An 18,781-nucleotide genomic window follows, 5' to 3' on the forward strand; every position below is an offset into this window, starting at 1 on the left:
ACTTGCTATTGGTGTACTCTTCCATAGGGAAGACTGTTTCTCCCATTCTAAGCACTCCTTAATTGGCTGTAGTTCTTAGTATAGGGTCGAAGCCTATGGCTTTCCTCTGTCCACATTAGCATGTCTATTGTTGTTGTCTTTGTTCATAAATATTTTCAAAGGAAGTTCAATTCACTAGAACACCAGAAATATGAATATTGAGTGAGAACAAGCAAAAGATGACAAAATTAAAAATCTTGCTGGGAATAGTGACATACACCTTTAATCCAAGCACTCAGTAGGCAGAACCAGATGGATCTCTGTGGTTCACGGCTAGCTTGGTCTATACAGTGAGTTTCATTCCAGCCAGGTTTATACATTAAGACTGTCTCAAAAAAACTGTTATACAGAGAAAAAACTATTCTAATGTCATGCCTGGCTAGAAAAGCAGCAGCAGAAACCATTCATTCATTTGTGGATGTAGGATTGCTAGCCAAGTTTCTCACTGAAGCAAATAAACATCTAAGCCATTTATCTCCTTAGCATGTAGTGCCTATACCTCAAGAGGCACCCTGAGTAGATGGGGAGCCTTGACTTGTTTTTTTTTTTTTTAAACTTTTATTCTTCTCTCATACATTCAGACTGCAGTTTCCCCTCCTTCCACTCCTCTCAGTCCCTTTCAAAACTTACCTCTTCCTGAGATCAACTCTTCCTCTGACCCCTACCCTACCCAAAAAAAGAGAAAGATGAGCAAGTGTCTCAGGGATATCTATCAAACATGGCCTAACAAGCTACAGTAAGACTGGGCACAAGCTCTTACATCACTGCTGGACATGGGAACCCATGTCCATGCATGGGAACCCATGCAAGCAAGAGTCAGAGCTAGCCCCTATTCCCATATTGGAAGTCTCACAGGAACACTAAGCTGTACAATCATAAGGTGAGACCTAGCTCAGACCACACAGGGTCTTTTTGTCACTTTGGTTTCTGTGAGTCCCTATGATCCCTGCTTAGTTGATTCTGTGGCCCATGTTCTCGGCGTGTCCTCTAACCTTCTGGCTCCTACAGTCCCTCCTCCTATTCTGCAATGTTGACTGTGGGTCTTTGCATCTGTTCCCATCAATTGCTGTATAATGCCTCTCTGATCACAATTGGGCTACCACCAATCTATAAGTATAGCAGAATGTCATTTCACTGTCTCCTACACCTCTGCCAGTAGTGTTTGGTTCTATCCTGGATCTCTGGGCTATGTCACCTCTGGTTCCTGGCCATCCAGAGAGTGTCAGGTATGGGCTCCCTCTTGTGGCATGGGCTATAAATTGGACTAGTGGCTGGCCATTCCCACAAGTTCTGTGCCACCATTGCCCCAACATGTCTTGCAGACAGGACAGATTGTAGGTCGAAAGTTTTATGGCTGAGTTTATGTCCAAGTCCCAGTGCTAAGAGCCTTGCCTAGTTATAGAAGATGGCCAGTTCCCCCATTACTCTGGATCCACCACTATTAGGAGACTTCCCTAGAGTCACTCACATGGATTCCAGGGAGTTTCCACTATACTATGTTATCACTTCCACAATTGCCCCTCAAATTCCAGTTGTCTTTCCCAGTACTCTTTCCCTCTGTCTCCAACTCCCAACCCTTACCTGATCCCTGCTGTTCCCATCACCACCCATCCACAAAGAACCTTGACTTTTCAAATCAGGCCCCACTACAGTGCAGTTCCACATTCCACAAAACCACTCTCCATCTCTTACAAATGGTACAAGGCTGTCTACAGTGTGAGGGATACATCCAAAGATCTCATACAGAGAAATCATGGCTTATTGACTGAATAAATAAATGAGGAAATTCAACTCTCTTTAGTGGTCTTGTATCCTGCTTACAACATCAAGACAGGCCAAAATAAGATAAGGAGATTTGAAAACTTTCTTGGGCTTAAAAAAAAAAAATGTAATAAGAAAAGTCTTAGCCGGGCTGTGGTGGCGCACGCCTTTAATCCCAGCACTTGGGAGGCAGAGGCAGGTGGATTTCTGAGTTCGAGGCCAGCCTGGTCTACAGAGTGAGTTCCAGGACAGCCAGGACTATACAGAGAAACCCTGTCTCGAAAAACAAAAACAACAACAACAACAAAAAAAAGAAAAGTCTTTAAAAAGCTCTTTGGGCTCACCATCATATGTGTAGTCTGTCACTAACAGAAAGCCCTACATGACACATGACTATACCAACAGGAGTCAAAAGTTCTTACATTTGTTTCCACAGCTACTGAAAATAGTCCATCCTTCTGAACTGACTATCCTTTTCTTATTTCTGCCCCCAACTTATAGCTGGTCTCTAGGACTGGGGTATGACTTCTTTAGAGTAACAGTACTTTCCAACGCATGCAGTTTAGTGTCTGTATCTTCCCTCTACCAACACAGTTCTAATGAAGATGACAAAGGTCTCCAATGGTAAAGGAAGAGGAGAGCTACCATACTGAGTTAAAGAATGTCAGGGATGAAGAGATGGAAATTTCCATAGTCTCTCTTCATTTAACACATTCCTCTTTGCTACAGGACCTATATCAATTATTCCTAAGCCCTAAATCCAGTCTCTCAGCCACTCAGGTGACAGTGGCGATTAAACTATTTATTTCTCAGCTTTGTTTGATTATTCAGACACACCTAAAACCCCAAAAGTCTGTGGAATTTACCATTGCTTCCCAGCCTCCTAATAACCTCTAAAGCCTACTCTTGTCCTTCATTACTGTATAGCCAGACTTCTCTAGAGAAATAGAACTGATGGAATGAATATATGGGATATATTAGAATGGCTTATAAATTTGTGGTCTAGCTAGTTCAACAATGGCTGTCTACCAATGGAATATCAAGAATACAGTAGTTGTTCAGTCTAGGAGGCTGGATGTCTCAGCTGGTCTTCAGCATACACTGGAATACCAAAGAAATAGGTTCTAATGTGAAGAAATACACTTATGAGAGAGAGTGAGATCAAACAGGCAAAAATAAAGAGCTTCCTTCTTCCAGGTTTATACATAGGCCAGAAGGTATTGCCCAGATTTAAGACAGATCTTCTCACCTCAAAAGATCTGTATTGGCCAGGCAGTGGTGGCACACGCCTTTAATCCCAGTACTTGGGAGGCAGAGGCAGGCAGATTTCTGAGTTCAATGCCAGCCTGGTCTACAGAGTGAGTTTCAGGACAGCCAGAGCTACACAGAGAAACCCTGTCTTGAAAGACAAAACAACAACAACAAAATCTGTATTTGGTATGAGTCTTCTCATTTCAAATGACTTAATTAAGAAAAACTCCTTAAAGGTGTTCCCAGTCACTTGGTTGGGTTTTAGTTAGTTCCAGCTGTAGACAAGCTGACTACCAAGAATAGACATCACAAGTCTATCCCTTGTCAGCATGATACACAATAATATCTCATGTCATGATTAATATCCATATGGAAGCAATAACCAGGTCATAATTATGCCTAATATGATATAACCATCCTATGTACAATTGCAAACACATTATAAATTTTAGTATAGGTGGCAATGTCTATTTGAGGGATATTCTTTTAGTATTTCAAGACTTAAACCCAAGAGTCTTGTGAACTCAGTTTCTTCAAAAACATTGTTCTTGGAATGTGCTTTTGAGCCCCTCCAGGTATAGTGGATAGGAGTGAGTTTGCTTTTTATTCCTTACATCTGGCTTTTATTATTTGTTTATATCTCTATGGAAAATGTTTTTCCAGGTGCAGCTTATTCTTGTGGTTGAACATCTTAGTAATGTGATTCTTCTTAACCCCCAGGGTATAAGTTGCCTGATATTCTGATTGAAGTTGACTATTGCACGATACTGTAGCCCACCTCATTTTCAGGCTCCATTCTCACACAAATTTCTGCACAAACACATCTTAACAAAACATGTCAGAAATACTCATGACAATTATAATCTTTATTTCAAAACTGATCACAATGACATTAGCTGATATTTATAAGTACCTTCTTCTACTACCCATTCTGTATTTCTTCCACCCTCAGCAAGCACCTCAGCTGGTTTTGGCTAATGCTGTCGTGATCCATACCTTCATTCCTGAAGGGTCTGTGCCCTTTGTCATCCTGCCAGGACTGGGTTGTAGTTTCCCACTGACTGTAATAACAGGACCTGGTATCACCAAGAGACACCCCAAAGGATCTCCTGAATTCCAGACATAATCTTTCTTACCTCCATTATGGAGAAGCAATCTAATTTCCCTATGATAACAGGATCAATCAGCCCCTCCTAACACTGTTATTCTTTTCTTAGTCTGTCGGTTAATGGCATTAGGAGCCCAAAGTGGCCAGGGAGAAGTCTGAGCTTCCAGTTCAATGTAATGTTTGTTCCTGGTAGATGCGCTCCCCACTCTGGTACCAAAACTTCTAGGCTAATAAGAACTTAAAGTCACAGGAACAGGAAGCAAACATTTTCCTAATGGCTCACTAGGGGTGATAGTGGGTAGAACTATTTCCTTTTCTAATTATGATTCCTGGACCCATGGATCCTGGCTATACCACATATGGGATGCTAATTTAAAACATAAACCACATTCTGAAAAAACCTACCCCAGCACTCCAGGCTGCTGCTTTCTAATTGACTCTGAAACTGTGTCTTCAAAAGACTATTCCATCTTTCTGTCAGGCCAGCTGCATCAGGATAGTGGAGAACATGGTAAGACCAGTGGATTCCATGATTGTGGGCTCACTGTCTCACTTCTCTGGCAAGTGAAGTGAGTTCCTTGGTCAGAAGCAATACTGTGTGAAATACCATAGTGGTGGATAAGGCAGTCTGTAAATCTACAGACAGTAGTTTTCACAGAACCAATACAGGCAAGAAAAGCAAACTCATAACCAGAATAAGTGTATACCAAAGTAAGAACAAATTATTGTTTTCATAGAGGAAATGTCCAATGTAATCAATCTGCAACCAGATCCCTGACTGATGGGTCACCTTGTCATATCTCTGGTAAATTTGGCACTGAGCAGCAGCTATTCTCAGGTCACATTTGATGAGTGGAAGTCCATTTTGTTATGCCCATGCATAACCTCCATCTCTGCAACTACGGCCACTTTGGCTTTGAGCAATGACAGGTATGGCTGGGGAAAGAGGCTGGCTGTCTACAGAATAGGCCATTTTATCTATTTGATTACTGAATCCTTCCTCTGCTTAAGCAACCTTTGGATGAGCATTTACATGGGACACAAGTATCTTTACATCCTTTGCCTATTTGGAGAGGGCCACATACTTCTTTCCCAAATGTCTTCCTTACCAATTTCCAATCATGGCCAAAATTTCTAAGTCCCTGACCATCTAGTCAATCCACTGGCTACAACCCATCACTTTAGTGAACAATGACAAATATGGCCATTTCTCTTTTCAAACAAAATGTATGAGCATGTATACTTCCCTTTGCCTGTATCTTTCAGGGTTGTCCGGGAAAGGGGTTTAATGTTGCGCTGTCTATTTTGGTGTGGTGCCTGCATAACACACAGAACCATCAGTAAACCATCTTTCTCAGTCACCTGATCGTAGGGCACACCACATGAGGCTAAAGGTGCATGTTTGGGAGCATATAGCATTATAATGGAACTAGAAACCACAGATATTTGGGCAACATCTTCATGTAATGAGCTCGTGTCTTCAGGACCAGCCTGGGTCCAACATACATATATTTACTACTTCCATTTGATAATCGATTCTAACCTGGCAGTGGTATCACATGCCTTTACTTCCAGTACTGAGGAGGAAGAGGAAGGAAGATCTCTGAGTCTGAAGTCAGTGTGGTCTGCAGAATGAGTTCTAAGACAGTCAGGCTTACACAGAGAAACCCTGAGAGGTGGGGGGGGAGCTATAATGAAACATTGTTGTGTACATCCTACTTTATAGACTAGGGTCAGATACTCAGCTTTCTTGCACATACTTTCCTTCCCTCCAAGCCCCTCTAAACTGTAGCCAGAACAAGTTTTTGTATTGTTTTCTGGTTTTATTTTTTTATTTTTGTTCTGTATTGTTGGGTTTTATTGTTGTTTGCTCTTTTGGAGACAGGGTCTTTTTTTTTTTAGGATTTATTCATTTTTATGTGTGTTTTGCCTACATTTATGTCTGTGTAAACATGCCAGGCCCCCAGGAACTGGAGTTACAAACAGTTGTCAACTACCATGTAAGTGCTGGGAATTAGACCCTGGTCCTCTGGAAGGGCAGTCAGTGTTCTTAACCAGGGAGCCATCTCTCCAGTCCCCAGAGACAGGGTCTTGATATGTCATCAAAGTCTGCCTAAAACCATGATCCTTCTGCCACTACTGCCTGCATGCAGGAGGCACAGGTATGTTGCATCACATCTGACCAGAGAAATCTTTGAAAACTACAATGAAAATGTCATTTTAAATATCCTCTGAGCTCAAGACAAGCTTTTCCACATTTCTCTGGGCCTTAGTGTCCTTTCTGTGAGGTATGTGATTGTCCACACAGCTACACAAAGCACCACCTCTTTATTATTACCAGATTACCTCAGAAACACTTCTTCCTTCCTCTGTTCATATGGAAGCTGAGATTAATCAAAATGTTCAAAAAAGAACTTCCCTGTCCATAGCCAAAGGAAAACACTTTGAGAAAATGCTTAGGTCTAGGAAAATATTTTTAGACTCTTCTCAAGCTAGACACAGCATATGGAAAGCAGAGGAAGTTAGGATGGTTATGTCATGGTGTTCGGCTTGACACCATGGCCCTCTTCAGTGCAACCTTTATGTGCATGTGATCATTAATCTTCACTTAACCCTTTCTACACAGAATTAGTGAAGGGGATCATTTTAATTGAAAAGCTATGCAGATAAGAACTTAACTTGTATAAAATAAACAAAACACAACAAATGTCCTGTCGTCCTTTGTCTTGGAATTACCAACAGATAATAAACACACAAACCATATGTAGAAAAAGACACATGCTTTTACCATCCTAGAACTTCAGAAGTAGGAGCAGAAGGATCAGATAGTCAAGGTCAACTTTAGCTTACAAAGTGAGTCTGGAGCCTGCCTAAGTTATATCAAACCTGTCTCAACAAACCCAAATACCCATAATACACGCAAGGCTGAGCACTGAACACTTACCCGGCACATTCTGCGAAAACATTTTGAGAGGGAGAATTCTGCTTCAGATTCCATTTACACTCTTTCACAATAGCTGGAGGTATCTGTGGTAAGGGGACTTCTGACTTCTGAATATTGCACAAATATATATCAATTAGTGTTTTCATAGTTTACCAATCATACAAAGAACCTAATGCCTGCTATAAAAATTTTAATTATAATTTATAATTATTTTATATGAAATAATAAGTCAAAGTATCACCCCAGTACCACACTTCAGCATTCATCCCATTTCTGTTTTCTAAGCCTGTTGTTACAAACTCAAAACACATACAGAACAGAAAACAGGATCTCTTTGATCTCCTGTTTTAGCCAAAAGATAAGAATAGCAAGTCTGGGGATGTGGCTGATAAGAAGAGTATTTGTCTAGCATATAAACAGGCTTAATCCTCAGCACTGAACAAGCCTAGCATGAAAAACACCCCAAGTCTATGAATGGATGACTGGACAGATATAAAAAGGAAAAAAGACTATTATTGTTGTTATTATTTTGTTGTTGTTATTATATGGGTGTTTTGTTTACATGTGTGCAATGCCAACAGAAGAAGGCACCAGACCCCCTCAATGGAGTTATAGACAGTTGAGCCATCATGTGGGTGCTGAGAGTTGAACCCAGGTTCTCTAGAAGAGGACCAGTGCTCTTAACCACTGAGCCACCATTCCACCCCAAGAAAAGGCTTTAAAAAAGACATTCCTAAGCCAAGGACATAGATCAATGGTATAATATTTGCCTTGAATTCAATCCCTGGCAGTGCAAAATTAATTAATTTTTAAAAATTACAAAATTGACTCATTCTAATTCTACAACATAGATAATCATTAAAAACATTATACTGAATAAAATAAATCAGTCCCAAAAGAATTAGCTTCACTTATGGATATATATGTGGGCAGTAAATCTGAAAATGTTAGAAAGTAAAGGAGTAATTAGTATGTGGGAAAAAAAGGAGATTAGACTGCTGTTAGTGCTGTCTTTTTATAAGATAAAAACATTCTAGAGATTGTTTGCATGACAGTATAAATATACTTAATTACTAAGCTATACAATTAGAAACAGATACCACACTCTGATCATAACACATGGCGAAATCAAGTTGGTACTGACCAGGAAGCTTTCATCTGGCTGATTCACTCTCATAGTACCCAAAGGTGCTATGTAAGTTTCTAGGGAAGAACAGTCATCAATAGTCTTAGACAGCGGTGAGCACTGTGAGCTACCTATGGACAGCATTGTGAGGTGTGTTCATTAGTGGCACAAATGTCATGGGGATAACAAATCACTCTCCAGTTGGATTTAAGGCCAACTCTGTGGGAGGTAACTCATACCTACTACTGTAAATCTGGCCCAAGATACATGATCAGGGAGTTCATAGGACCCGGGGTAAATATACTATTATTTTGTTAAATGGACATAATAACAAACTGCACCTCAAATGTGTATCTCTCTACCCATAGAGCAGTAAAGCTCTTAGCCCACCCCAGAGAATTTTCTTTGTGCAGTGGTTGGTGGTTAATGCAGAAAAATCACAATTGGTCAAAATATAAAGAATAAGTGTCTACAGAATCCTCAGCTACAATGGCACATCATGTTCCTTACCCCTAGGATTCAGCTATTCTCTTTGGAAGAGGGGAGAGAAGGATTATAAGAGCTACAGGTTGAGAAGGACTGGATGAAAATGGTGTCTTCTGGACATGACAACTACATTCATGAACTCATAGAAGCTGTGGTCACCTACACAAAACCTTCACACGATCAAGTCAGTAAACAATCTAGCATGGGGAAGGGGCTCACAAGTTCCCACCCCTAGATAAGGAGCTATTGACAGTTGACAGCTTCTACAGGAAGAAGACCCAGTTTTCATTAAAAGTGTGGCCTCTGATAAGTCAATCATGCTTCATATGGCACATACAGTGGATTATTTTTTAAAAGAAGACATGAAGTTAGGAAGAGGTAAAATGTGAGAGTTGGATCTGAGAGGAATTAAAGGGAAGAATATGAAGTAAATAGTATCAAAATATGCTGCATGCATGAATGAAATTCTCAAATAATTAATGAAAATATTACATTAAGAAGCACTCTCAGCCAGGCAGTGGTGGTGTGCGCCTTTAATCCCAGCACTTGGGAGGCAGAGGCAGGTGGATTCCTGAGTTTGAGGCCAGCCTGGTCTACAGAGTGAGTTCCAGGACCTACACAGAGAAACCCTGTCTTGAAAAAAACTTTAAAAAAAAAAAAAAAGAAGCACTCTCATGCAGGCAAAAGGGAGGAGGGAGGGCAGTAGTGGGATAGGGGTAGTGGTGGAGGGGTAACCAGGAAGTGGGATATCATTTGAGATGTAAACAAATGGAATGATTAACAAAAATTTAAAAAAAAAAAGAAGACATATTTTCTGGGCATGGTGTCACACATCTTTATTCCCAGAAAGTAGAGGTGGAGGATCTCTGTGAGTTAAAGGGCAGCCTATATTACAGAGTGAGCTCTAGGACTGTCAGGGCTATTTATATGTACAGAGACCTTGTTTCAAAAACGGAAACAAAGAAATTATTAATGTAAATTTCATCTTATATTTTTGAAATAACAGTTTAAAGCTTTAAAACAAGGGGCTGGAGAGATGGCTCAGTGGTTAAGAACACTGACTGCTCTTGCAGAAGTCCTAAGTTCAATTCCTAGGAACCACATGGTGGTTCACAACCATCTGTAATAGGATTGGATTCGATGCCCTCTTCTGGTGTGTCTAAAGAGACTGACAGTGTACTCACATACATAAAATAAATAAATCTTTTTAAAAAAAGAATTAAAAAAAACTTTAAAACACACAGTTATATGTTCAAAAACACAATGCTTTATCTTCATACAAACATGAGTGTGTGTGTGTGTTTGTATGTGTATAGCTTTTGTACACAGCACTGACTAAACATTCTATTTGCCAATTCTCCTACTGTAAACACCATTACCATGAACATCTCTAGCTATTTTGTTTCCGAAGAATGGGTTCTTAAAAACAAAATTACTATGTGGGGCAATGATAGTATGTCCTAGCGCTTGAGAAGCAGAGACAGATGATCTCTATGTTCAAAGCCAGCCTGGTCTACAAAGTGAATTCCAGAATAGCCAGGGGCTACTCAGAGAAAGTCTGTCTCAAAAAAACAAACAACAACAACAAAATAGAGTATGAGATTAATGGGCACACACATTTGAACAGTTAAACACTTTTTTTTTAAATTTACAGTGTTTAAGTGTTTTGCCTGAATGTATCTGTGTACCATGTGTGTGCAGTGCTCTTGGAGGTTAAAAGAAGGTAAGTAATCCTCTGAAACAGGAGTAAGAGTTTATTGTGAGCTGTCATATGTGTAAGAGGAAGAGAAGGAGGAAGAAGAAGAGGAAGAAGAGAAGGAAGAGGAGGAAGAGGAGGAAGAAGAGGAGGAGGAGAAGGAGGAAGAGGAAGAGAAGGAAGAAGAGAAGGAGAAGAAGATCAAAATGATCTTGTCTGAATACTTCTAAAGTTCTTACAGAATTTTCAGGAAACTTGGCAGGCCATTGACTGGACTGTGAAGAGAATCATGTTATCTCCCACCTCTGAAACTGCCCACCAGTTTCAGCATGGAAACTTGGTTTGGATAAAGCAGATCCTTGCCCAGATCTTGAAACATGTCTGAAAGGGACCCAATCTAGTTAACACACCACCTAAACTGCTATCAAAGTAACTGGTATCATCTCTTGAAAAGCAAAAAGACCACCAAGAATGATGACAGATGGACCATTATTTTGACTTTAGACTGACTTTCCAAAAGCTTGGTGGAATCAGATTATCAAATTCGAAGATAGAATTCAAACATATTTCTTTATCATGCTTTCCAGGTGCCTTGTGGAAGAAGGTTAAGAACTATATAAATAGGTAAGTGACAGGGCACCGATAAAGATAAAATAGAAAAAGGCTTAACTTCTTCTTAGCATTCTATTATACAAACTCCAGATTCTGCTTCTGATAATGTCATCACAAACAGCTTCTCATGGGTAATATGGAGCTAGCCTCCACATCATTCTCAAATTGCATTCTGTCTGTAGTCACTGCACATAAACACATAGAACACAGTCAGGCTAATTTTCTAATGTTTCTAGATTTGAGAAGATGAGCTGATGAAAGCTTTGAATACAGCTATACAAAATTCTCCCTCACGGACCATGAGGAGCAACATGGTTCTTGATCAGAAAAAAAAAATAAGCCAGGCAGTGGTGGCACATGCCTTTAATCCCACCACTTGGGAGGCAGAGACAAGTGGATTTCTAAGTTCGAGGCCAGCCTGGTCTACAAAGTGAGTTCCAGGACAGCCAAGGCTATACAGAGAAACCCTGTCTCTAAAAAACACAAAAGAAAAAAAAAAGAAAAAAAAAACAGTGGCCAATTACCCTGTTTCATAGAAAACATGGTTGTATGGATACATAAATCCTAAGGAATGTACAACAAACTTCTAAAGCTAATAAAACAAAAAGCTCAGGAAAAACACAAGATCACTGCATAAAATCAATTCTATTTTTCCATTATAGCAACAGATACCAGGTACTAAAGTTAAATCAGGAGCAAATAAACCATCTAAACAGTCCCATAACCCCTAAGGAAATAGCAGCAGTCATTAAAAGTCTCCCCACCAAAAAAAGCCCAGGTCCAGATGATTTTAGTGCAGAATTCTATCAGACCTTCAAGGAAGACCTAATATCAATTCTCTTCAAAATATTCCACAAAATAGAAACAGAAGGAACACTACCCAATCCGTTCTATGAAGCTACAATTACACTCATACCCAAACCTCAAAAAGACCCAACAAAGAAAGAGAGCTTCAGACCAATCTCCCTTATGAACATCGATGCAAAAATACTCAATAAAATTCTAGCAAACCAAATCCAAGAACACATCAAAATAATCATCCATCATGACCAAGTTTATCATGGAATAATAAACTTTTATCCCAGGAATGCAGGGATGGTTTAATATTCGGAAATCCATCAATGTAATCTACTATATAAACAAACTCAAAGAAAAAAAAACAAATAATCATCTCACTAGATGCTCAAACAAAATTTAACATCCCTTCATGATAAAAGTCTTGGAAAGATCAGGAACTCAAGGCCCAAACCTAAACATAGTAAAAGCAATATATTGCAAACCAGTAGCCAACATCAAACTAAATGGAGAGAAACTTCAAGCAATTCCACTAAGATCAGGGACTAGACAAGGCTGCCAACTCACTCCCTACCTATTCAATATAGTACTGGAAGTCCTAGCCAGAACAATTAGACAACAAAAAGAAGTCAAAGAGATACAACGAGGAAAGGAAAAAGTCAAAATATCACTATTTGCAGATGATATGATAGTATACTTAAGTGACCACAAAACTTCCACCAGAGAACTCCTAAACCTGATAAACAACTTCAGCAAAGTGGCTGGTTATAAAATCAACTCAAACAAAGCAGTAGCCTTCATCTACATGAAAGATAAACAGACTGAAAAAGAAATTAGGGAAATGACACCCTTCACAATAGTCGAAAATAATATGAAATACCTTGGTGTGAATCTAACCAAGCAAGTGAAAGACCTGTACGACAAGAACTTCAAGTCCCTGAAGAAAGAAATCAAAGAAGATCTCAGAAGATGGAAAGATCTCCCATGCTCATGGATTGGCAGGATTAATATAATAAAAATGGCCATCTTGCCAAAAGCAACCTACAGATTCAATGCAATCCCCATTAAAATCCCAACTCAATTCTTCACAGAGTTAGAAAAGGAAATTCTCAAATTCATATGGAATAACAAAAAACCCAGGATAGCGAAAACTATTCTCAACAATAAAAGAACTTCTCGAGGAATCACCATCCCTGACCTCAAGCTGTACTACAGAGCAATAGTGATAAAAACTACCTGGTATTGGTACAGAGACAGGCAGGAAGATCAATGGAATAGAATTGAAGACCCAGAAATGAACCCACACACCTATGGTCACTTGATTTTTGACAAAGGAGCTAAAACTGTCCAGTGGAAAAAGGACAGCATTTTCAACAAATGGTGCTAGTTCAACTGGAGGATAACATGTAGAAGAATGAAAATTGATCCATTCTTATCCCCTTGTACAAAGCTCAAGTCTAAGTGGATAAAGGACCTCCACATAAAACCAGGTACACTGAAACTAATAGAAGGGAAGGTGGGGAAGAACCTCGAATACTTGGGCACAGGGGAAAAGTTCCTGAACAGAACACCAATGGCATATGCTCTAAGATCAAGAATTGACAAATGGGACTTCATAAAATTACAAAGTTTCTGTAAGGCAAAGGACACTGTCAATAGGACAAAACGGCAACCAACAAATTGGGAAAAGATCTCTACCAATCCCACATCTGACAAAGGGCTAATATCCAATATATACAAAGAACTCAAGAAATTAGACTCCAGAAACCAAATAACTCTATTAAAAAATGGGGTATAGAGCTTAACAAAGAATTTTCAACTGAGGAAACTCAAATGGCTGAGAAGCACCTAAAGAAATGTTCAGTATCCTTAGTCATCAGGGAAATGCAAATCAAAACAACCCTGAGATTCCAACTCATACCAGTCAGAATGGCTAAGATTAAAAACTCAGGTGTGGAGAAAAAGGAACACTCCTCCACTGTTGGTGGGACTGCAAGATGGTGCAACCACTTTGGAAATCAGTCTGGCGGTTCCTCAGAAAATTGGACATAGCATTACCTGAGGATCTAGCTATACCACTCCTGGGCATATACCCAAAAGATGCTCTAACATATAACAAGGACATATGCTCAACTATGTTCATAGCAGCCTTATTTATAATAGCCAGGAGCTGGAAAGAACCCAGATGTCCTTCAACTGAGGAATGGATACAAAAAAATGTAGTACACTTACACAATGGAGTATTACGCAGCTATTAAAAACAATGAATTCGAGAAATTCTTAGGTAAATGGATGGAACTAGAAAATATCATCCTGAGTGATGTAAGCCAATCACAAAAGAACACACATAGTATTCACTCACTGATTATTGGATATTAGCCCAGAACCTTGAAATACCCAAGATGCAACTCACAGGCCACATGAAGCTCATGAAGAAGGAAGATCAAGTGGGGGTGATTCGGTCCTTCTTAGAAGGAGCAACAAAATACTCAAGGGAGCAAATATGAAGACAAAGTGAGGGACAGAAACTGAAGGAGGGGCCATCTGAAGACCATTCCACCTGAGTATCCATCCCATGTGCAGTCACCAAAGGTAGATGCTGATGTGGAAGTCAGGAAGTGCATGCTGACAAGAGCCTGATATAGATGTCTCACCAGAGGTCTGCAAGAGTCTGACATATTCAGAGGCAGATGCTCACAGCTAGCCATTGAACTGATCATGGAGTTCCCAATGGAGGAGTTAGAGTGAAGACTATAGGAGCTGAAAGGGTTTGCCGCCCCATGAGGAGAGCAACAATACCAACCAACCAGAGTTCCCAGGGTCTAAACCACCAGCCTGGGAGCACTTAGGGAGGGATCCATGGCTCCAGCTGTATATGTAAGGATGGAGGGCCCTGTCGGGCATAGGTGGGAGAAGAGATCCTTGGTCTCATGAAGGCTGGACGCCCCAGTGGGTGGGAATTTTAGGGTGGGGAGGTGGGAGTGGGGGGGGTAGGTAGGGGCACACCTGCAGAGAAGCAGGAGGAGGGGTGAGGGGATAGGGGGTTCCTGGGTGGGGGGTAGGGGGTGGGGAATGGGGCAAGGGGATAACATATGAAATGTAAATAAAACATCCAATTAAAAACAATAATGTCTGAACCTAAAAAAATAAAAAAATTTTAAAAAGGCATACGCCACCACCACACCTAACAATATCTCAACTTTCTAAAATTTCTAATGGGTAACATTACTGGCCTGATACTAAACAAGACAAAGGATTATTTTTAAGAACAGGTAGTAAGGGTGCAAATTTACCAGATGACTAGTGCCTTGCTAATTTAATACTTTAAACATGATATATAACAGGAAACTTCACTTTTGTGGATGGAAAGGAAGGTAGATTTTGAAACTTTAGAGAATTCCTACTTCTCAGCTACAAAGTTACAATAATCAAGACCATGTGGAACTTGGACAGGGATAGATATACAGGCCAGTGGCATAGAAAGATGATCAGAAGTTTTTTTTTTTTAAAAAGTACACCTATTCTTCCATGCTAAAATATACATTTAGTTTGCTATTTTTAAAAAAGCAGGGCTGAAGAGATGGCTCAACAGTTAAGAGCACTGGCTGTTCTTCCAGACCTGGGTTAGTAGTCAGCACCTCGTGACCCATAGGCATCTAAAACTCTAGTTCCAAAGGATCTGACACCCTCTTCTGGCCTCCATAGGTACTATGAACACAGGTGGTATACAGATATACATGCAGACAAAATACCCATCACATAAAATAAAATTTTATGGCTTAAGAGATGGCTCAGCAGTAAAGAGTACTAGCTGCTCTTGCAGAGGACCCAGGTCCTCTCAGAATCCACATGGTACCACACAACCATCCAAAATTCCTGTTCCAAAGGGTACAACACTCTTTTCTGAATTCTTGCATCAGGCACACATGTGATACACATACAGGCAAAATACTCAAACATATGTTTGGTTTATTTTTTAAACTTCACGGTTCTTATTGCTTAGTTATAAAAGTGCCTTACAGCCTGAGTATTAGAATATCTAATAATCAAAGGTGTATATTTTCAGCTATTTTGTTTTGGTCTACATCCATTTGGAGTATACTTTTTGCTTGTCGTGTAAGGCAAGAGTACCACTCATTTTAATATGTGAATTCTACTTGTTCCAGCATCATTTGTTAAAAAGACTATGTCTTCTCCTTCTGGGTGGTCTCAGTAGCTTACAATAAACCAGTTGACTTTAAGCTTATTGGTTTACCTCTAATTCTCAGTACACCACTGGCCTGAATATCTATCCCTATCCAAGTACCACATTATCTTGATTATCGTAACTTTGGAGTCGAGAAGTGGGAATTCTCTTAATTATCTTTTTCCCCTGCCCCCAGGAATACAACTATTTGGGGTCTTTTAAATATACATTTGCATTCTAAATTCAGTTTGCTGATTTCTACAAAAGGAGCAGATCAATTTGATGGAGAATACGGTGAAAACAAATAGCAATTTGCCAAATATGGACATGTTAACAATATTAAGTCTTTTGATCCATGAACATGGGATGTTTTCTCATTTAGATGTTCTTTAATTTTTTTCAGTGTTTCATTACTGAATATACAAATGTTGTATTTATTCTACTACATCTAAGCATTTTTCATTTTTGATGAAAATATAAATGGATTTTCTTAATTTGTTGTTCTTACTTGCTAGTGTATAAAACTACAACAAATTTTGTTTAATGGACCTACGAGCCTTGCCAAATTCATTAGCTCTAGTAATGTTTCTTGTATATGTTTATGTACATTCCTTAGAATTTTCTCTATATAAAATTATATCACCTCAAATAAGATAGTTGTATTTATTCCTCTCCTATCTGGATACTTCCACTTCTTTTTTAAATTATTAGGTTGTATGTATATAGGTGATTTGTCAGCATATGCCTGTATACCACTGTATTCCTAGTGCCCCAGAAGAGGATAACAGATTCTCTTCTATAACTTCTATAACTGGAGTGACAGATGGTTGTAAGCCATTGTGTGGGTGCCGGGAATCCAAACAAGGTGGCTCTAGAGCCACCAATGCTCTTAACTGCTGAATCATCCCTCCTAGATCCCATTTCTACCTCTTTTTTCTACCTAACTGTCTTGGCTAGAACCAACACCAAGGAACTTCAAGTCAAATCTCTAGCTCAATAGATGAAGCAAAAATAAACTATGTTGTCTTGTTCCTAATCAAAGAGAGAACATGTAATCTTCCACATTTAAATGCGACGTTACCTGTATTTGCAGATGCCCTTTATCAAGCTGAACAAGTTCCATTAAAATCCTAGTTTGGCTATGAGGTGGCGCACGACCTTAATTCTAGCACTTCGGAGACAGAGGCAGGCTGATCTCTGTGAGTTTGATGCCAGCCTGGTCTGCAGAGTGAGTTACATGACAGCCAGGGCTGCACAGAGAAACCATGCCTCAAAAAACCAACCAACCAACAAACAAATATTCCAGTTTGTTCAGTGCTTTTATTATAAAAGGATGTAGATCATCCAATTCTGTTTCTGTATCTATTTTGCAACTTTATTCTACCAATATTGTATATTACACTAATTTGAATTAGCATGCTAGTTTTGTAACCCCAGGGGGAAAAAACCCTACTTAGTTTTTAGTTATTCTACTTAATTATAAAATTGAAAATTAGCTTAATTTTAGTATTTTGGAACCCTTGGCTGTAAGATACTGAGCTCTCATTTTGTTTAAGAGATAATGCCTCAGGAAAAAATAAGGTGGAGGCCAGCAAGAGGGTTTATTGTGTAAAGATACTTACTGTACAAGCCTGGCAACCTGAGTTTGGACCCTACATAATGGTAGAAGAACTAGCTCCATAGAGCTATCCTATGGCCTCCATAATATGCCATGGCATGCGTCCCTGGTCCATACACACACACATCTTGAGCACATACACACACAATCTTGCATGCATACACACACACATACACACACACACACACACACACACCATGCATATACATACTAGTAAATAAATAACTTGAAAATATCCAGATTTGGTGGCACACACTTTTTCTTTCTTTTTTCTTTTGAAAATCCATACACTGTAGCTGTCTTCAGACACACTAGAAGAGAGAATTAGATCTCATTACAGATATTTGTGAGCCACAGTGTAGTTGCTGGGAATTGAACTCAGGACCTCTGGAAGAACAGTCAGTGCTTTTAACTGCTGAGCCATCTTTCCAGTCCTGTAGTGGTATACACCTTTAATTCCATCACTTGGGAAGCAGAGGTAAGTAGATTTCTGTAAGCTTGAGGCCAACCTAGTCTACACAGTTGCAGACAGCCAGGGCTATATAAGACTCTATCTCAAAAATAAAAGCAAACAAGCAAACAAAGAAGAAGGCTGAAGAGATGGCTCTGTGGTTAAGAACAATAGCTACTCTTCCAGAGGACCTGTGTTCAATTTTCAGCAACCACATGGCAATTCACAACTATCTGTAACTCCAGTCCCAGGGGATCTGATACCCTCTTCTAGCTTCCGTGGGGCACTGCATACAAGTTGTGTACAGATATACATGAAGGCAAAACACTCATATATACATTAAAAAATAAAATAAGGGGCTATAGAAATGGCTCAGTGACAGGTTTGTTTCCTAGCATCCACAGGGCAACTCACAACCATCTGCAACTCTAGTTCTGAGGAATTTTATACCCTTTCTTAGCCTCCATGGACCCTGCTTGCATGTGATATACAGGCATACATGCAGGCAAAACCACCATACACATAAAACAAAAATAAAGTCTCAAAAAAATTAAAAATAAATTAATTTTTTAAAAAGTGGAAAAACAATCAAGGAAGATTCCTTTTTTTTTTTCAAGGAAGATTCCTAACACCAACCTTAGGCCTCTACATGCACATGCAAACACTCACTTACACTCAAGCAAATGCACACATGTATACTTCACACAC

The 18,781-nt window shown here is 39.5% G+C and overlaps 1 protein-coding gene across 7 annotated transcripts in view; it reads right to left on the reverse strand.

Annotated features, from left to right (window-relative positions):
• Positions 1-18,781, reverse strand: part of Grk4 (G protein-coupled receptor kinase 4) — a 99,775-nt gene that overhangs the window by 62,444 nt on the left and 18,550 nt on the right. For 6 of the 7 annotated variants that reach the window (XM_028758025.1, XM_028758029.1, XM_028758026.1 and 3 more), the window contains one exon: positions 7,104-7,210. In XM_028758025.1, the coding sequence (XP_028613858.1) occupies positions 7,104-7,210 (107 nt within the window). Of the gene's footprint in view, positions 1-4,564; positions 4,582-7,103; positions 7,211-18,781 lie in introns of those variants that run through there. The other variant, XM_028758031.1, reaches the window with a different exon arrangement.

Source organism: Grammomys surdaster, unplaced genomic scaffold, assembly GCF_004785775.1.
Source record: "Grammomys surdaster isolate TR1022 unplaced genomic scaffold, NIH_TR_1.0 126187, whole genome shotgun sequence".
Lineage (NCBI taxonomy): Eukaryota > Metazoa > Chordata > Mammalia > Rodentia > Muridae > Grammomys > Grammomys surdaster.